The following is a 20,991-nucleotide window of genomic DNA, read 5'->3' on the forward strand; positions in this document are numbered from 1 at the left end:
TAAGAATCACCTCCACTCTCCCAGACAAGCAATCACTTTGTTCAGTATTTGCTTAAATGCTTCCAGTGACAGTGAGCTCACTACTCCCCAGGCAGGCACCCCATGGTCATTAGAGAGTTTCTCTTACCCAAGGACACGTCTGTCCCTGTGCCCCATGATGGCCCTGCAGGGACTTAGAGACAGTCTGTCTTCCCCCTGACAGATTAAACATCCCTGATGGCTCCTGTCCAGATGGTCTGGGTATCAGCCGTGGCCAGGCCACTGGGTTCTCCAGCCCTCCAGTATGACAAGGCCTCGTGTTCTCTGATGGACCAAGGCCCTGGCCACACTGGGTCAGGCTGAGCCCTGGACCAGATCTTGCCCCCTTGCTCTGGGTCTCTGATAGGTTTGTCATGGGGGATTTAAGGAGTCCCAGCTCCTTGGGCTGCCCTCCCGCCCCTGAGCTCACGCACCTTCTCCAGACCATCTTCCTTCAGGCTGATGATGTCCAGATCAAAATCCGTCCGTAAGCCACTGGTTTTGTTGAAAACAATCCGTCCAGTTAATCCTTCCCATTGAGCCTGCCGGAAGGGAGAGGGCAGAGCGGCAATTCCTCGGGCTCATAAATCATCATTCGGTACAACTGTACAATGCTTCATTTTAATTACTCCTTGCACTGATACTGTTCCCCCAAGACCATGATTAATTAATAATCACCTCCATCATTGCTAGGGCTGTGGTGCGAGCCAGCGATTTCCATAAATTCTATTATGCTCCTCAGCCCGCTTTACATTTGCACCTTCCCGTGTACAACATTGATCTCGGATGCACTCAAATGAGCCCCCGCCCCGAAGCCAGGAGGAGGGGGAGCCAGAGTCGGGTTCCCAGAGAGGGGCAAGGAGGCAGGTGGGCAGCCTGGGGCAGGTGAGACCTGCTGAGAGGTAGGAAGCCAAGGGGCCAAGCCAAGGGGCTCTGGCTATAGGACCAGACACCTGGAGCAGCCCTCAGAGAGCCGAGGGCGACAGAGGTCCCCCACCCTGGCTCCAGCTCCACCTGTATCACAGTTAAGAATGGGGGTCAGTGAGTCATTTCTGTATTTGAAATAAGTTCATTTGTTTTGTAAAGAAATAAATCATTTCTTCAGACTTCACCTATAAGTGATATCATATGATATTTGTCTTTCTTGGCACAAACTACTATATATCAAATAGATAAACAACAGGTCCCTCCTGCTGTCTAGCACAGGGAAATATATTCAATAGCTTGTAATAATCTATAATGAATAAGAAAATACCCACGTAGGTATAACTGAATCACTATGCTGTACACCAGAAACTGACACAACATTGTAATCAAATATACTTGAATTAAAAAAAAAAAACGAGGGATAAAAGGAAAAAAAAAAAGAGAACCGAGGTCAGAAAGCCAGGTCCAACCACAGTTAGCTGTGTGACCTGGGGATTTCATTTCATCTCTCTGCCTCAGTGCCTCAGTTTCCTCTTCTGTAAAATGGAACTAATAATGGTACCCATCTTACCAAATTGCTCCGAGGGTGAAGTGAGGCAAGTTCCGCCCAAAACTGGTAACAGTGCCTGGAACAACCTGAGCCTTGAAAAATGGTAGCTTTTGCTGCTTTTTCTTGTTGTTAGCATCACGAACACAGAAAGGCAGGCAGAGGCTCAGAGACGGCACAGGACCCAAAATGAGAAGGGCTCTGTCGCCTAAAGCAGGGGATGGCAAACCACGGCTGGCGGCCCACATGGGCCCCTTGCCTGTTTTTGTAAACAGTTTATGAGATCCTAGTCACGTCCAGGCGTCTACCTGTTGTTTGTGGCTGCTTTTGTGCCACAACCTCAGAGCTGGGTAGTTGCAATAGAGACTATCTGGTGTGCAAAGCCCAAAATATTTACTGTCTGGCCCTTTTCACAGGAGAAGTCGGCTGACTCCTGCTCCAGATAATACCTTTCCTGGGGACCGAGAGCATTCGTGCTGCCAGGTGCTTCACGCTGCTCGCCTCATGCAAACTCCACAGCAGCTCTGGGAGGTGGGCTCCTCATCCCCACTGGGGTCATGGACCCCTGCAGATTCTGAAGAAGGTTCCAGAGCCACTCTGTGCCTGAAGGTTCCCCAACACCCAGGCTTACACTCACAATTTGACACACAAGTGCCTGGGTTCACAGATCCCTAGAGGCCTATCTGCAGACCCCAACTGAAACCCAGGGGACTCTCCGAGCACCAGGGCAGCCGTGCAGCACTGCCAAGTCCTGCGGACAGGTGCGCAGACAGGTGTGTGGTGTACCAGCTCAGGCAGAGGGGCGTGCCTTCATGGGCTCCCAGAGGCTGGGAATCAAAAGTGGATGGAATGGGGGCTTTGCACAAGGGAATCCAACCTCTCTGAGCTTCCAGAGGGGGAAAATGACCTATTTCCCAGGTGTTAACAAAGATGTATGAAGTGCTTAGCGCAGTGTCTGGCATACACAATCCCGACCAGTATTTTTTCGCTTTGTCGCTTCCTTCCGTGGGGCTCCTTGGATGAGGGCCAGCCCTTGGCTGGGCAGTGGGGAGGGATGGTCACGTGGGCCACAGCCTGAGGCATCAGTGGAACCCCTCTCACAGGAGGCTAATCCATGATCAGCTCCCCTGCGTCAGCTCCTCCAGTTCTCATCACAGTCCTGCCAGGTGGGTGTTGTGATTGCCCCCATTTTACAGTCACAGCCACTGAGGCTCAAAGAGGGACTGAGCTCTGCAGATCTAGGTAATGATAGTGCTGGGCAGATCCCATCTGTGCTGAGTGGAGCTGCAAAGCTGGGGTCATCCTGCCCACGTTGAATGGGGACATTTTTTGGAGCCCAGGGAGCTGGAGATGGGGGTTGGGAACACAGATTTAAAGATACATCAGACTCAGAGATAGAAGAGAGGGTGCTGGGTACCAGCCAGAAGAGGATTGGGGAAGGGAGGGTAAAGGGTAGAGGGGTCAGCTGTATGGTGATGGATGGTAACTAGACCTTCAGTGGTGATCACTTTGTAATGTATACAGATGTAGAATTACACTGTTGCCCACCTGTAAACTTAGATAATGTGATACACTGTTTTACCTCAATTAAAGAAATGCAGGGGGTGGGTATGGCTCAGTGCTAGAACACATGCTTAGCAAGCACGAGGTCCTGGTTCAATCTCAAGTATACCTCCATTAAAAAAAAAATTAAAACAAAATACATCAGAGAAGGTGATGGCTTCCCCGAGGCTGACTCCCCAGTCCCTTGCCTCCTCTCTCCTCTGCCTGGGGCTCCACCCCTTGGGCTTACTCCCAGCCCCCACGGAATATCACAGCAGGTGCCTTCAAACCTGCCCTCAGAGGGAAGGAGGGAAGCCTTCCTCCTCGTCAGCTCCAGAGGAATTAAATGCCAGCAGGTGCACAGCCTGTCTGTGGGCGGGCGGGCAGGGGCAGGGCCAGGGCAGGGAGCCGCTGGCAGCTCCTCCCCGGTGACATTTCCCAGCCCTCCCGCCCTTTCCAGCTGCCGCTCAGGACTCTCTAAATGAAAGATGCTTCACATGCTCTGAACTCCGGCCTGGTATTTTCCAGCTCCTCTCGGAAATGCCAAGTCTTTAAAATGATTTACTGTCACGCAGTCAGATGGGGAGACGGGCAAGTTGGAAATGGTCTGAAGGAAGATAGTGTGCTGGGCTCAGGCAGGGCACCTGGGTCCTGATCTGGGCCAGCCGTGGTACCCTGGGGGAGCCAGGAGCTGCTCTGGGCCTTGATCTCCACCTCCCTAAAATGGAGGTGAGGTGAAGATGTGTCAGAAAGGACTCTGTAAAGGAGAGTGAGTGGGGAGGGCTGTTCATTGGGCTAGGGGCGGGGAAACAGGGAGACCAGGTACACCAGCGTGGGCGGTCAGCCCCCTGGTAGGAGAAGGGGGGTCCCCTATCTGTGGCATAGGCAGTGACAAATATATTTCATGGGCTTCAGGATGGAGCCTCAAGCACTCCAAGGGGTGAGGGGTGAATGAGTAGGGGGTTCCCGAAGCTCTGTGGCCTGGAGACCCTCTTTAGCTGGAAAGCCCACCAGGGAGCAAGATGCCACAGGGATGACGGATGTGATGATAGAAATAATAATAACGGCAGCCAATCAGTTCAGCACCTGCTCTGTGCCGGGCATTGCTCTAAGTGCTTCACACTCCCTAACTCACTTAATCCTACAATCACCTCGGTTTTATCTCCATTGTACAGGAGGACCTGAGGCACAGAGAGGTTCAGTAACTTGTCCAAGGCCAAACAGCTGAAAAGTGGTTAAACTTCAAAGCCACTTTTGTCTGGCTCCTAAGGGTCCCAGGGTTGTGGCCTTGAACACTGAGAAACTTCCGCCAGCTCTGGCTACTGGGTTGGAGGCTTGCTGAAGAAGGAGGCTCGGGGGCTGGGAGTCAGGCCTCAGAGTTCCCAGAGAAAAGTCGATGATCACGCAGGCCAGCCAGACCTTGCTCAGGGCATTGGATAATCGGACTTCCTCTGCAGTTTTAAGGGGTTGAATGAGAAGGGACCCTCGTGGTCCACTTATCCCAAAACAGCTGATACTGGAGTCCCTTCTTGGGCAGGAGGGAACTGCTGCTAAGGACTTAACTGCTCCCTCACAGTGACTACGAGATGCTGTTTGCCAAGTGAGGAAACTGACAAGCGGGACTGTCCAGGAATTTGTCTACAGCCACACAGCTGGGAAGAGGCAGAGACAAGCCCAAAGGCGTGTGCATCGAACTCTAAAGCCTATGTTTTATCCATATGCCTTTTAGTGTCATCCTAAGATACAGAGGCTGTCATTGGCCTCATCCCAAGCAGTAATGGTGAACTGGGGGCCTCTGGGGAAGCTGCCCTGTCTGCTGCATATAAGGTGATGGGTTTCTTTGTTATCTGTCCTCACTGTGCTGCCTTCCTCTGCATATGGGGTTACGTTCATTAATGGGATGACTTGATGGACGTCTTCCTAGGTAGTGAGCTCTGTGCATGCAGGGGCCCATTTGTTCCAGCCTCACTGGATCCCCAGGGATGGCTCAGTGCCTGGCCCTCAGCAGGCCTGCACAAATAGCTACTGAATAAATGAATGAAGTCCCAAGGGAGGCTGCTTCATTCCTGGTCCACTCTGTGATGGCTACAAAGGGATGGTCTACACGGAGCCTCCCTAGAGGGCTTCCCCTGGCTGCACTTGGTGTTGCCCTGGACAGGTCACCCTCTCTGAGCCAGGGCAACCCCGCCTAGATCTCGTCTCCCTGAGCCTTCCTCCCCTGCCATTACTGGGACTTGACTCTGTCCAGCCTTGGGCTACCTGCTTTGCACATAGTTTTTCAACATGGTCTTTTTAAAGCTTTGAGGCAAGAACTCTTACTATACTCATTTTATGGTTGAGGAAACTGAAGATCAAAGAGTGAATCCTCTCACCCAAAGTCACACAGCTCGTTCTGATGGAGCCCGGGTACAAGCCCAGGCCTCAGCATCCCCATCTGTAAAATGGGAACAGTATACTCTGCCATCCATGAGGACAACAGTGATGGAGAGTCTGAAATTAAAACTTGGCACTGTGTGTTTCTAGTGGTCATCCTCTTGGCAGCAGGACAGGTTCATCTCTCTGGTTGCTCTGAATCAGCTCCATGGATGGGACTTCTTCATGGCTGCCATGGTGCCTAAGAGTTGGGTCCCAGCGGGGACCCTGGCTGGGAAGTTGGCCGATGGGCCCACAACATGAAGAGGAGTTTGTGGGGCTGGTTATTATTTACTGAGCCCCCTCTGCATCACCCCACCCTTACACTAAGCACTGTCCACATGGTGTCACACGTCGCCTTCACAGCATCCCCATAATGTGGGTGCACTTCGTACCCCATTTATAGATGAGGCAACCAAGGCTGAGCAAGGTTCTCTAGCTTGCCTGAGGTCACACAGCTGGAGGCCAAGACTTGCATCTGTTGTACCTTAAAGCCAGGGCTGCGTCCTGCTGACAGTGCCGACCACCTGCTGAGATCCTACTAAGTGCCAAGGACTCAGCCTCTCAGTCACCCAGCAAGATTGGTCCTACTGAGCCCATTTTCACCGGAGGAAACAGGCTCAGAGATGTGAGGGAACAGGCCCAAGTTCACGTGGATTGGAAATCAACACTGTCTGACTCCCAAACTGGGCCCTTGACTGCCCTGTGGCTCTGTGGCATCCAAGGCCCCCAGGAGACGGCCCTGGTCGGGGATGCAGGGGGCACTCACCTCCTTGATGAAGTTCATGAAGCGGCCGCCAAAGCGCCAGGCCTTGTGCCGATGGCACTGCAGGGAGTTCACGGTCATCTGGGGGGCGCGCTGGTAGCACACAGACACGATGTGGACGGCGTCGTACAGCAAGGCCGCGTCAGTCTGGAGGGGGGCCCAGGGCTGCCTGAGAGCGGCTCAGACCCCAAGAGTTTGGCCCACCTGGCCCTTACCCCCTTCCCCTCCCGCCTCTGGAACAGGGGTGCTTGTAAGGAGAAGGCCCTGAGGCCCTGGAGGTGACCCTGTCCCTGCCCCTGTGAGGGGCTAGGCTTGGGCTGTCTCTGCAGCTCTGCAGACACCCGATTCCCACCCTCTGCAGCTCAGACCTTCTCCTGCCAGTCCCTCCACCCCACCCTGCTATCCCTGCTGCTGCCTGGCCCCGCCCACACCTTCTCCTTTCCAGCCTCCCCGGCCTCCCCGGCCTCCTGCGGCCACAGCTGGAAGTCATCCGTGCCCAGGGCCCACTGGTCCTGATCCCCGCTCTCCATCACCACCTGTTTATGTGCCTGTACTCCCACACTTGGGGAGGGGCTGTGTTGATTCCTTTGTGTCCCTGGTCCCTGGCCTAAGGTCTGGCAGACACATGGCAGGTCTTAGGAAGGGAAGTGGTGGGAGGGAAAAAAGAAATAGGGAGGAAGCAGAGAAGGAAGGAAGAGAGAAAGAAAGGAAAGAAGGAAGAAAAGAAAGAGAGAAGGAAAGAAGACAGGGAGGGAGGAAGAAAAGATGGGTAGGAGGATGGAAGGAAGGAAGAAGGCTGGAAGGCTACAAGGAAGAAAGGGAAGGAAGGAGGGGAGCTCCCAGGTCTGCCCCCACCCCCGGCCCTCCCCAGAGCGATACCATCATCACTCCATCCAGTAGGCCGGACTCTGCCCGGGGAGCCGCCTGCAGCCGCTCCATGGACCACTTCTCCACGATGGCCGAGACGTGGGGGTTGTCCACGTTGAGGATCCGGAACCCAGTCAGGTTCACCCCTGAGTAGCGGTAGGGCTCCAGGTCTAACGCATAAAGATCCTTGACAGAGAGAGCTTCAGTAAATAAAGGCATGGCCGGCTGTGAGCTCCAGCCCCACCTCCCGCCCTCCCTCCTGGGGGCCCCAGAGTAGCTGCTGCTCCCTGCAGAGCCCGGGGAGGTGAGGCTCAGCAGGCTGGAGCACCCCCGGGAGCGCTGCACTTGGAGTTGACCTGACCCTTCTGCCTGGTGGCTGACTCCACGTACTCACTGCCTGACCTCAGACAGGTTGTTCAGCCCGTTTCTTCATCTACAAAATGGGGATCGAACCTCTTTTGTAGGACCCAGTGAAGCAGTTCACATAAAATGCCCAGCCTGGAACATCAAAGGAGCTTGATGATGGTCATGACCTTCATTTCCTCTGATCGGGGAAGCCCACTTTGGGAAGACAAAGGGTGCCGGGTCTGGGCATCTCCAAGTTACCCAGAGGGAGGCTAAAGGGAGTGTTTTATCTTTCCTAAGAGAGTAATTTTGAAATAGTCCAAACTTATGGTTATCAAAGGAGAAAGCTGGGAGAGGGATAAATTAGGAGTTTGGAATTAACAGGTATACACTACTGTATATAACACAGATAAACAAGGACCTACTGTCCAGCACAGGGAACTATATTCAGTATCTTGTAATAACCTATAATGGAAAAGAATCTGAAAAATAATAGATGTATGGATAAAAATACATCACCGAATCACTCTGCTGTACACCAGAAACTATGACAACATTGTAAATCAACTAAACTTCAATTAAAACAATTAAAATAGTCTCTTCTCCTGGAACTGAAGGAGTACAGCTGACCTCCTCCTTCCCCTCGCCCCCAGATCACCAGCCAGGCCCCCTCACCCCTGCTTCCTAAGAGTGGTCAGCCTGTCTCTCTGTGGGCCAGGTCACGTCCAGTCTGGTGCAATGAGCAGGCCTGGTTCTAAAAGCCAGGAAGACAGGCCTGAATGCATGGGGGCCGCCCAGCTTCAGCCCCTCCCTCCAGCTCCAGCTCTGGGGCAAGGTGAGATGGTGAGGGAAGGAGGCAAAGGGAAAGAGGGGGGTTGGGTGCAGAGGGAGAAGCTAGGTGCTAAGCTGAAAAGAGATGGCAGGAGGTGAAGAGCAGCAGGCAGAGCTCCATCCTATTAAGCAAAACTACCCAAACTTGGAAATAAGGCAGACAGAGAACAGCATGTCCTTTTAATGTCACACAACGACATCACTTACCAGGCCCTCCCAGGACTGTGTAAGTCTCTGCGAGACAGCACCAAGATTTGACTTCACTGTTAGCTACCGGTTAAAGGCTCAGACTCTGGGTTAATGCATAGATTTCTGCCTGTAGAAAAGATAATCCTCAAGGTGGTGATTTTACTGCCCTGTAGGACATTAATCCATTTTGTATCTTACCCAGCCGTCTCGTTCTCTGTTCCCCCTGCCCCACCAAATACCTATAAATACTCAATCTTTCAAATGCTCTTTGAACCAGCCTTGTCATCCTTCTGGTTCCTTTGTTCATGAGTTGGATTCACCTCTGACATATTCATTCTATATTTGCATAAGAGTTACGTTACTTTTTTTTTTATTTTATTGAAGTATAATCAATTTACATGCTGTGTCAGTTTCTGGTGTACAGTATATTGATTCAGTTATACATATGTATATTCTTTTTAATATTCTTTATCATCATAATTATTACAAGATATTGAATATAGTTCCCTGTGCTAAACAGTAGGATCTTGTTATTTATCTATTTTATACATAGTACTTAGTATCTGCAAATCCCAAACTCCTAATTTATCCCTCCCACCCTCCCCCTTTGGTAACCATAAGTTTGTTTTCTATGTCTGTGAGTCTCTTTCTGTTTCGTAAATAAGTTTCATTTGTGACATTCTTTTAGAATCCACAGATAAGTGATATCATATTTTCGTCTTTCTCTGTTTGATTTACTTCACTTAGTATGACAATCTCCAGGTCCACTCATGTTGCTGCAAATGGCATTATTTCATTCTTTTTTATGGCTGAGTAGTGTTCCATTGTATAAATAACCACAACTTCTTTATCCAGTCATCTGTCCGTGGACATGTCCGTTGCTTCCATATCTTGGCTATTACACATGTTACTTTTTGAAACATATCCATTGTCAGTCTAGATTGGCCCCATCCCACTAGGGGGGGAAATGAGTCTTAAAGTCTGAGAGCCTCCTCTTCTATTGCCTCTTCTTTTCCATACTCTTCCTTCACCCAGCTGTCTTTCACCCTGGCCGCTGGCCTGTCCTCTTTCCTGGTTCCCTCAATTCAGTCACTCCATCTCATGCTGGGGCCAGTGTACTTGTCTCTCCATGGCTGCAGCCGTCAGGAGTAACATCTGGCCCCATCAGGGTCCCAGCTGCACTTAAATCGATGATGGCTCGTGGAAAGACGATGAGGGATCAGACCTGGAGCCCGCAGAGCAGCTCTTTCCTCTGGTCTCTGAGGTGTTCCTAACTCACACTAAACTCCTTCTGTTCGTCCTGTACCCCCAATTGGCCTCCTTCTGGAAGACACTGTGTTAGTTTCCTCTTTGAAGTTTTAGGGTTTAGGGGAGAAGCTGGGAGCAGATTTGAGCCCAGGTGAGAAAGTTCAGTCCCAGCCTTGCCCAAACAAATAAGACCCTGATTCCAGGCCAGGGTTTGGGATAGGTAAGGGGCTGGGGGAAAGCAGGAAGCAGGGTCTTGAGCAGATGGAGGGGTCCCCACTGAACTGGCCAGAGGGTCTCTACGGCCCCTCTCTCAGAAGGGAGTGGAGGACGGGCGGGGCACTCAGCCCTGCGCGTGGAGTATATCACCTGATTGTCGCAATCCCCCGTCAAGCAGGTATTTAACAGTACTCCCTTTTACAGAGGAAACAGAGCCAGAGGGGCGAGGTGACCTGTCCAAGGTCAGGAAGGCAGCGCAGAATTTGTACCCAGGTCTGTCTCAAGGGTGCGCTGGAGCTGGCTCGCACTGGCTTGCGGGAGCGCACTGTCAGCACCTCCTCCTGACTCTGCGTTCAGTGACAGCTCATTCACAGCTTGATATTGGCCACAGTGGGAGTATTTACACTATAAAAATCGGCAGGCACTACAAATTCAGGTTCCCCTGGCACTTGGGACTTTGTTGTACACATTTCCTGGTGCACCACGTCTGTCCTCTTCAGGAATCCCCAAGCTTTATGTCCTCAGCGGTTATCAAACACAAGACACGTGTCAGAATTGTCTTTGGAGCTTTTTTGTTTGTCTGTTTTTTGGAAAGTATAGGTCATGGAGGGTCTGGGGTGGGGTCCGGTCAGTCTGTGTTTTCCACTAATCTAAGCTATTACTCCTGACTGGGCTTAGATGGGGATACCTGTGGATTCAGAGAGGGGCAGCAAGGAGAGGGTGGACACACCAGAAAGAGGCCTCTTTCCCCACAGCTCCTCCCTGAATCCAGCTCACTGGGCGGCCCCAGGTAACAGTTATAAGCACAGACCATGAGGCCAGGCCATCTGGGTTCCAGTGTCATCTACTCTCCTAACCTCAGTTGCCTCACCTGCAAAATGGGGATGATACTGGTACCTACCATCTAGGGTGGCCATGAGGAAGATACGGGTTAACAGATGTTCTTAGAACATGCTTGGTGCGTGGTAGACATTATGGACGTGCTGACAAATATTCATATTCTGCATTCTCTGGCAGCAGGTTGAGACAGCTGTTGGACACAGCCCCCAGGGACATGACTGGGTTATTGGAGGAGAGCAGCAGACGTGAGCCGCATCCTCCCCACCTCACCCCTCCTGGCAACATCAAAACAACCCCGATGAGCTCACATACACTGAGCACCTGTAAACTGTTTCTAAGCGCCGTATGTGTTAACTCACGTAATTCACATTTCCACTTTATGAAGTGGGTGTTATTATCTAAGAGGAAGGAACTGAGTTGCAGAGAGGCTACGTCTTTTACTCAAGGTTACATAGCTGGGGAGCAATGGCATCAAACCCAGGCCGCCAGCTCCCGAGAATCCCCGCTGTCCTGTGCCCTCGGTTCCCACCCACTGGCCATGCCAGCCACCCTCCACACAGCACTCAGAGGGGTCTTCCTGAAGAATAAATCCAATCCTGTCACTCCCCGGCTTAACATATTTCAATGGCTCCTTCTTGCCTTCTCAGAATAAAGGACAAATTCCTTAGGATAGTTCACAAGGCTTTCCACCCCTCCAGTCTCACTTTTCTTCCCACCTCCTCCCACCTTCCGCCCCAGGAACACTGAACTACTTTCGTCCCCCTTTCCTACCCCTCGCTGGTCCTTGCCCCCGTCATGAAGCCAGCCACCTTCTGTGTGCACTTTATCCCCTGGCTGGGACGCCTGTCCTCACCCTTCTTGGGTGGGCTCTCCTCCGAGATTCAAGCTTCTGGGAAGCCTTCCCTGACTACTACTCTGCACAAACAAAATAGGGCGGGCCAGGGGTACCTCTTCTCTTATCCTGGGACCTCTTTGCTTTCACCCTACTGATAACAATTGTCTATGTCTGTGTCTGTCTCCCCTGTGAGCCCCTAAACTAAATACCTCTGTCACCCAAAGTAGAAAGAAAGAGTCGGGTAGCTCTCTGGGGCACCTACACAGCACTGGAAAGAGCCTGGAATGGTGAGACTAGTGTTTTACACCCTCCTCTCGGGGGAGCTTTCTGTGGGGCTGCAAGTTAGGACCTCTATGGGACGGCTTTAGAAACAGGACATCTTCCCCAAGCAGCCTTTGAAGGAGGAGAGTCTGGGGAGATGGAGGGATTTTGTTTTGTAGACTACGGAATGCAAGTTTGGGGCCAGAGTTGAACTGCTGCAGCCATGGAAGAGAAGCTGAGCTCTGCCGCCAGGGGGCGCTCTCCTCACTCTTCCCCTGCGTGGCGCTCAGCCTCTTTTCCAGTTCAGTGTTAACCTGATACCTAAGGCCTGAAAGATGCCCAACATTAGCCTGCCAGGGGAAACTCACCAGTTCCCCTAGAGCCTGTGGCCAGCTGGACTCAGTGGGAGGGCGGCACCTCTGGCTTTGGTGGGGGCTCGGGTGCTGGTGATATCAGCCCTTCCAGTGTCCAGATGCAGCAGTGTGTTGGCTGACACTCCTACAGAGGCTATGGCCAATCACTGTCACTGCTGGGGTCACCTTCATCTCTGTCACCCTGAGCCTGGGCTTAGCCGCAAAGTGGCACTGAATGCCACCCTCCCTGTGACCTGAAGGCAGTGACAACAGAGAGCTGGAAAAGAGGCTTCTTTGTCTGGCTCTGATTTTTCATCCAAACTGCCCTGGGCTGAGACCCCATGTGCTGTACACAGTGAACTGTGCACAACCTTGCTGCTTGGCAAAAAGTTGCTGTTCTCCATGCCAAATGTTGACACATTGAATTCAGTATCGACGAGGGACCTTTTAGAAACATTCAGCATAACATAATAGACTAATTCATTAGTACCCCATGGGTCTGACTGGGTAGAAGCTGCAGCTCAGAAAACATCGCCTTAAGGAATGACAGATGAAAATATCTTTCCCATGATATAACTGTTATTGCCGGGAAGTGGCATTAATTGTGATTGCTTATCTATTAATTTATTATAATTCTTTTTTCACCTCGAGGCTTTTACCTACACATGACATGTACCAGGGGCTCAGCTGGGGCTGATTAACGCGGGGTTATCTGGGAATGGCTCAAAGCTGGCTGGAACAGATAATGGCAGCTGGGGTAATTAAAATGTCTTCTGCGTGGGAGAAGCGAGTTTGGAGAATTTTTTTTAGAGGCGAAGAACTTGGTGACATGGGTTTCCTAAAGGGAAGGAGGTAAATGCCAAATGCCACTGCCCTCCCAAGTACAGCCACGACTGACCAATGGGCACAAAGAGGCAGAATCACGAGGTAGACTCATAAGCCAATGGGGCTGGAAGGAGGATCGTGGAGCTGGAGCCGGAAGCTGGATATGGGGACCCAGGAGACATAGCTGATGCCCTGGCACGCGGGAAGCTGCCGGGAGATACCATGGTACCACCCACCTCCCCACTATGCCCGGCAACACACACACATATTCCACTACAGAAATGTTCGTATCACAGGGACTGTGCCTCCCTGGAAGGATCGGTTCTCCCTGACCCTCAGAGAGGCGTGGGGAGGAAGGGCTGTGGGCTGGAACAGAAGTCAGGAGTCAAGGCTTCTATCACTGATCTGCTGTGAGGCTCTGGGCAGTTCACTTGACCTTTCTGGTCCGAGGTTTCCACATCAATCAATGGGGAGCACAAACTCTGCCCTGTGGAGGGGAAAATCAGAAATGTGGAGAAAGGGCTTTGGAACCTGTGAAGTGTGGGCACGGCTGGGATTTGTGGAGGCTTCGTTCTCCCCCATCAGTGTCAATCATGTGATGCCAGGACCATCACGGCCTGGGGAATTAGAGCTGGATCCGGCCAGAGGAAGCCGGGCAACACTGCATGCAGGCTCTCAGCACCAGCTTCAGCAGAGGGCTTTGGACAAGCTGGACAGCTCCCAGCTGGTCCAAATCCTTGCTCTGTCCCTTTCTTACTGAGTGGCCTCTTTGATTCTCTTTGAACTGGGAAAGTTGTATCTCCCTTGGAGAGTTGATCTGAGTCTTGGTGAGATGGGGTATGCTGAGCACACAAAAAACATCAGCAGGAGTTATTTAATTAATCGATTTAACTCTTACACAGTACTAAATGCCAGGCACTCTCCTCAGTGCTCTACAAATGTCAACATACTTAATGCTCAGCATAACAATCCTATGAGGCAGTACTGTTGTCGTGGCCTATATGGGGGATGAGGCACCATGAGGCGAAACTTGCCCGAGGAAGTAGAAGAATCTCTATTCTAACTCAGGCAGACCAGCACCGGAGTCTGCGGTCTTCACTCACTGTTGCTATGATGAGGATGTTAACTTCACTGATCACTTTCTCCTTTGTATTGTACTCATTTATTCACTCAGGCATTAATGAGCACTTACTGTATTCTAGGCACTATTTGGGCACTAGAGATAGAGGTGAACTGGGCATGGTCCTTGGTCCTTAGACGCATGAAGGAAGCCCACCAGCTGGTGAGCTTTGTGTTGATGTATCTCTATACACCTCCTCCCATCCAAGTGACTAGCTCGGTACCTGGGACCTTGAGGGCATATGCATGTGGCTGCTGGATGAGTAAATGAATGACAGAACTAACGAATGTAGAAGCAGGGGAAGTGTATACTCTCTGGGGCTGGGATCCTGCTCCAGGTTGCTAGGATACTGCCCTGCGCCTCCCTCCAAGGCTTCCATCCTTGACCCCACGCCGGCAATGGCATTGATGTGGAAGGCACTGAGGTCCCTGAGGTGGTGCCGTCTCCAGAGTCTTGCCCAGAAGGTCAGGTCAAACCACAGGGCTGAGGGGCCAAAGCTTCGGCTCTCTGAGGGGACATTCCCATCTGGCCTTGGAATGAAGGGGTGAGCCAGATGGAGATGCTTTTAATTGACTGTCTGGACCTGGGACTGGGAGGGAGCAAGGCCCAGAGAGGGATTCACCTCAGGCCCTATGTGGACACACTGGACGAGGGGGCAATTCCTTGTGTGAGTGAATGAGATGTGTGGATTTTGTTCCTGCCGCTTCTACAGGGACCCCGCCGCCAATGCCCCAAGCCCTTCCACTTGGTGGTGCGTCTTAGATTCTGTGAGTCCACTGTACTCGGCCTCCCACTGCCGGACCTCAGTGAGTGGCCAAGGAGTGGTCACCTGCCCCAAGGAGGGTTTCTACAATCTGGCTGATGCTAGCCCCTACCCTGAGACACCTGAGAAATGTGGAGTGGCCTTTATTTGTTTGTCATCAGGCCTGGAAGTCAGTCAGCGGGGACAGGGATGCTAAACATTCCAGAGTTGGTGGGACATTCTGGAATGATGAACTGTCTAGCCCCAGGTGCTGTACAGTGCCCCGTTGAGAGGTGGTGACTGGTGATTGGCCAGTCAGCATTTTGACCTGGGGAAGGTCAATAATACTCTAGAAGGACGTGGTGAGATGTGGCAGAGGTAGAACAGATGGTCAGTTTGGATGTGATGATCCCAGGGCAGCTACGAGGAGCTGAAGTTTCCAGGGAACGGGGACTGCGAGGAAGGAGCAGAGGCCAAGAGCAGGGGAGGGAGCAATGGGCAGAGAGAGGGAACGGAAGAGCCCGGCTGAGGCTTGGGGCAGAACCATAACCCCCATGATGTCCAGAGTCGCTCTGGATCAGAACCCCCTCACGTCTGCTCCTGTGGCCTGGTGGTTCATTCCTGAGCCCCTAATGTCTTAAGGTCACTGAGTGAATTCTGCTCCTTAAAACCAAGAGGCCAAAGGAGGGATCTGAGGCTTGGCAGCATCATGACTACTTACTCCCATTTTAAAGTCAAGGGAACTGAGGCTCAGGGAAGTTAAGCAATCTGCCCACACGCACGGCCAAGAGGTGGTGAAGCAGGGACTTTCATCCTTATCTGTGCCTCCAAGGTCTGCTCTCCTGTCACCACACCGGAAAGTAATGTGGAAGGTGGATGGGTCAGGCCTGCAGGGGGACTGCAGCAGTCCTGGGAGGTCTGCCTGCCCCTCCCTTGTATTCTCCTGTCGTGGACTCCAGGGCTCTGCCACAGCAACTCAGAGCGGCGAGGACTCAGGGAGATGAGCCAGCAGGACGGAAGTGGCTGTTTGGGACCCCTAAGGGCCCAGAGATTGGTCTCAGCGCCCTAGGAGCCCAGGGTGGGATGGACAGGGCTGCCATGCTGGAGACAGAGCCTTGGGCGCCTGGAATGTGCCCTTACTTCCCTACCTTGCTGCTCTGCCCTGCTTCTAGATCCAAATGGAGGTGGAATATTGGGGATCTGATGGCCTCATCCTCTAGCCATTAGGCTTTCCCAAGGGAGAAGTCAGCTTGGGTGGGTAGAAATTCAGAAGGGACTCAGGAGAAGTGCCTGGTCTCAGTCACCAGCTGCCAGGACCCCTTTCTTCCACCATGTCTCCTGGCAGGCCCCCAGGTCTGAGCTCTGGATCAGGAGAGTGGGCAGGAAGGCCCCTGAGCTCTGCCCTGGGCCCAGGCTCTAGTGGGTGGGGGGTGTAGAGAGGGTAATAAGGAGTGGTGGCTGGTAAATGCTTAGTAACCAGCTCTTCGGGGAGGGAGGGTAAAATCTCTTACTTGTAGCATTTGCCAACTTCTATGGTATAAATACTCCCACTGTGGCTGATTTTAAGCTACCTACAAGATGTCATTGAATGTGGAGTTAGGAAGAGATGAACACAACTGGCTCTCGCAATCAACCAAATCAAGCGTTTCCACACTTCCCTGGAGAGCTCACCTGCCTCTTGGCCTTTGCTTATGCTGTTCCCTCTATGTGGAATACTCTTCCTCCTTCTCCTTGGTGAACTCCTATTGATCCTTCAAAATGCAGTTCAAGCATCTTCTTTCTTGTAAAGGCTGCCAGAAATTTTCGACCTTTGCCGAGCCCTGCGGCACCTGGCGTCTCCTTCCACTGTGCCCTGTGGCCATCTGCCCAGTCCTGTGATGGCACAAGCCTGCTGAATGAGCTAGATACAGAGATGCAGACTGGATAGGCTGGGAGCTCCTTGAGGGCCAGTCATCTTAAGATTCTCCGCTGAGCACAGGCGCTGGGTGAGGAATGTTAACTGGGTGCTGGATGAGTGAAGGAACACAGGTAGAGCCTGCAGGGCTGCAGCGGCAAGTCTGACGCAGATTTCAGGAGCTCATTTCAACCACACGATGGTTAGCGATGCCATTACTCGCCCCAGACCTGGGCTGGGTGGAAGCTTCCACCTGGGGCCCCAGTGATGTCTGAGGGCATCTGGCTCCAAGGCAGGGTGGCTGGGGATGGGTGACCCTTTGGCTCAGGGATCTCTTTATTCTGCTGATCTCAAACCACAACTAATTATCCTAATGGGTTTAAACGGCCCTAAATGTTCTCAGGGTTTGGACAGGACCCATCTGGAACCTGAGGTGGGCTGGCCCGGCTGGCGGTGAGTGGGCAGACTTCAGTGTGCATGCCGCAGGAATTCAAAGCAGCATCTCCTGCTGTTGTGTGAGGCCTGAGACCTGTGTGGGGACACGTGGGCCAGGGCTGAGGGTCATCGCCATCCTAACGGTGCTTCACACAAGCCAGGCACTGCTCTTAGCACTTGACGTCATGGACTCATTTGGTTCTCACAACAATGCTAGGAGGTCGGAGCCACGATCGTGACCCTTTTGCTGAGGAAGGTTAGATGACCTTCACAAGGTCTCCCGGCCAGCAAGCAGAGGGGCCTGTGTTCACACCGGCAGGTTCTAGAGTCCCTGCACTTAGTGGCAACGTGATGTCACCCCTCCAAGTTGGCGGGCCACAAAGATAAATCTGTGGCCTGGCCTGGGGCCACGCCTACAGCTGTAGGAAGCAAGTCCAGCCTGCAGCAACTGTCCCCACCAAGGCTGACCATGTTCCAAAGGAGCCCCACCCCGACCCCTGCCAAGACCCAGAGGTACGTTACCAGAGTAGTGAAGATGAAGTGGTAGTACTCGGTCATCATACCCATGGCCATGGCCTGCGGGAAAGCAGAGCGTCAGCACCCTGCAGGGGACACCCGAGGAGCCCTTCCCCCTCCCCCCTCCACTCCAGGGTTGGGGGGCACGGTGTGAGGACCGGGGACAGGAGAGGCTGGCAAAGGGTGGGGGAGGCTGGCCTCTAAGAATGGGACGTCCTCTGAGACCACCTCCCGACAGTGACAGTGACTGGCAGACAACAGTGCATTTCACCCCGGCGTGTGCAGGAAAACCACCTGCAACACATTAAAACGCGGAATCTTGGACCACTCTCTCCAAAGATTCCAAATTCCGCGGGGCCCACATATCTGCCTTTTTAGTAAGCATCTCTGGGACTGCCACACTTGGAGAAATGCTGATGAAATCCGCATTCTCAAGTGCCCTGACTCTGCTCAGCTGAACTCACAGTCCTGGCTTCAGACAGAGTCTGTGGGAGTCCGGCCCCCAGCAGCCCAGCCAGGCCCAAGGAGGGGGTCTGTCCTCAGTCTGAGCCCCCCCCCCCCAAGTAGGGCTGAGACTTCCCTGCTTCCTGGCTCCTGGCTGACCGCACAGCAGGGCCACGTGGCTGCTGTGAATTATTATTACATACCATCACGAAGTCTACATTATATACTGTGTGTTTTATTAGAAGTCTGTAATCTGTAATAGTAATGACCATGATGCATTTTCTACAGAGTTCTTCAGAATGCGAGCCCACAAAGTGCTCAGAGGGGAAATGTCACTGGGTCAAGCGCACTTTGAAAATGCCTCATATTCCTCCCCGTCTCGGAGGCTCACAACCCGTATCCTCAGGTTAAAGGCTCAAGAAGCTCTCTGTACACAGACACGCTCACCTTTGCTTAGCTCAGTGTTATGCTAAGTGCAGAATATTCATTTTTAATTCTAGAAGTTTTCAGTCAGAAAACTGGGGAGTAAATGCTGGCTTCCTGGCTGGATGACCGCAGGTGCATTCCTTTCTTCTTGGGCCTCAGTTTCCACACCTGTAAACTGAGTGTGATCATCGTCCCCACGTCCCCTGGTGGTGGTAAATGAGGAGCCGTGTGTACCCGGCACAGAGGAACTCCTCAGTAAGCCCAAGCTGGGATTGTCTTTATTATCCTGTTGCGCATGCCCAGAAGAGAAGGGATGCACTGGGCCCAGCTGGCCGGGAAAGCGAGGGCTGAGGGACTTCTGGGGAGCATGTGTCTCCTCCATGGCGACTTTAAAGAAGTATCACATCCACTGGCAACTGAGCACTGGGATAAACTTTGCCCCATCTCACCGATTCCTCCAGAACCATAAGAGATAGGCATCATTCACAGTATCTACACGGGAGGGGATGACTCCGCGGCCACTTGCTCTAGGGTGCACAACACACACGGGTAGAAGCAGGGTTCAAGCTCTCAAATGAGCTTTCGAGCTACTGTGTGGAGGCGCCTAGAGTGGGGCTTCCTCTGGGGGAAGACAGAGGCTGCCATTCGGCTTGGGTACCCCTCACAGGGTGGGCCTTAAATACATCCCTGCTCCTGCATCCCTGTGTCCCCTCCCTGCCACCTACATCTCCCAGGGTCGTGTGTCAGGGCTGCAAAGAATGCCTCCTCCAATCAGCAGGGACGCTTTCTGGGACCACATAATTGCCTTTTACTCAAAGCACTGGCTCGAATCAGAGTGGGTTTGGTTTCAGGTGTGGCACCCTTGGAGGGGGCTGTGAGGGATTTCGCGGTTCATCCCTTGGGTGGCTGGCAGAGCTCGCTCGGGTTCCCAGCACACCAGGCTGGGCTGTGTCGGGAAGGGAGGCCCGGCCAGGACTGAGAGCCATTCTCCTCCCCCACTGTCGCTGCAGAGCTGAGCAGATGGTGCGTGGAGCCTTGATAAACCTCATAGTAATAGGAAAGTGACACCGAGTGCTGCGGGCTGAGGGATTAGTGGCTGGAAGAGGCAGTGAAGCGCTCTGGGGGCTGTTCCTGAGACCCTCAGGTCTCTCTGTGTTCCCCAAAGTGTTCTGTTCCCTCCTGACAGCCCCTGCCTCCCACGTGCCCCGAGGTGGCATGGAAACCAGCATCTGCTCAGCACCTTCCAGGCGCCAGGCCTGGCTGGGGCGGCTCAGTCATCACCTCATCTCATCCTCACACCAACTCAGAGTATCAAGACTACTATGTCCATTTTGCTGCTGGTGAAACTGAGGCTCACAAAGTGACCACCCAAGGTCATACGGCCAGAGAGAGGCAGACTACGGGTCAAACTTGGATCTCGCTGACCTCATGCCTGTATTTGGGAAGGAGCAGATGGGAGAAGTGGCAGGTGGATCCCAACCATCCCTCCCGCTGGCCAGCGCTCACGCACCTGCTTGAGGATCTGGGCGGCCATGATGTGGCTGCAGTCAAAGATAATGCGGAATTCCCGGCCTCGCTTCATCTCCTTGAGCAGTGGGCGCGAATCGTCAGAATCGAGGGGGAGCTGGCGGATCTTCAGGCGGATGTTGTATCTCGATGGGGCCATGATGAGCTCCTGCAGCCGGATGAGCCCTGAGAGGCCCCAGGGTGCAAAAGACACATGTGTACACGTATACACAGCTGCAGGCGTCCACAGACTCGTGTGCATGCACACACCTGTGGCCACAGGCTTGCAGACACATGTGGACACCAACACGTGGCCCCCGGAGGTAGGTGCATGGACACAGCCATGTGTGTGCAGACACAGGCACCAGCACACCAGGGCATGGACACACGCACCCAGCTGTGCACGCCAGCACATGCACACAGACACATATAAACACGTGCTTACATGCACGTGCATGTGGATATAGACAGGACATACACTTGGGTTGATAAACACATGTTCACGCATGTAGATAAAGGTGTGTGCACACACAGACACGTGTACACACCTGCAGATTCAAAAGCAGGCACAGATAGCAAATCCCCACTGACTACACCTACCTGCTCCTCTCTAACCCGCTGGGTATAGAGACTTACGGAACCTGAACCAGGGGCACCGCCTCCTCCTCCTTCCTGCCTTCCAGCAACAGTGTGAGGCATGGGACATAACCTTCCTAAACATCCCTAGCAACCTGCTTCCAGGATACAGCCCCAGACTCCGCTGTACCAACTGCTGGACTGGGCAGGGCCATCTGGTATTCATACCCAGCCCCCATCCCACCCCCAAGGGCAAGCTGCCTCCGTAAACCTTACCCATTCTTCCAGGCTCAATGCAGCCATCTCCTCC

General features: G+C 52.9%; 1 protein-coding gene across 1 annotated transcript in view; it reads right to left on the reverse strand.

Annotated features, from left to right (window-relative positions):
• The window catches only part of GRIK3 (glutamate ionotropic receptor kainate type subunit 3), a 225,596-nt gene that overhangs the window by 54,451 nt on the left and 150,154 nt on the right, over positions 1-20,991 (reverse strand). The window contains exons 4-8 of the mRNA XM_032495980.1: positions 20,110-20,291; positions 17,736-17,789; positions 7,092-7,265; positions 6,216-6,359; positions 453-560 (exon numbers count right to left, since the gene is read on the reverse strand). Of these exons, the coding sequence (XP_032351871.1) occupies positions 453-560; positions 6,216-6,359; positions 7,092-7,265; positions 17,736-17,789; positions 20,110-20,291 (662 nt within the window). The remainder of the gene's footprint in view (positions 1-452; positions 561-6,215; positions 6,360-7,091; positions 7,266-17,735; positions 17,790-20,109; positions 20,292-20,991) is intronic.

Source organism: Camelus ferus, chromosome 13, assembly GCF_009834535.1.
Source record: "Camelus ferus isolate YT-003-E chromosome 13, BCGSAC_Cfer_1.0, whole genome shotgun sequence".
In the NCBI taxonomy this organism is placed as follows: domain Eukaryota; kingdom Metazoa; phylum Chordata; class Mammalia; order Artiodactyla; family Camelidae; genus Camelus; species Camelus ferus.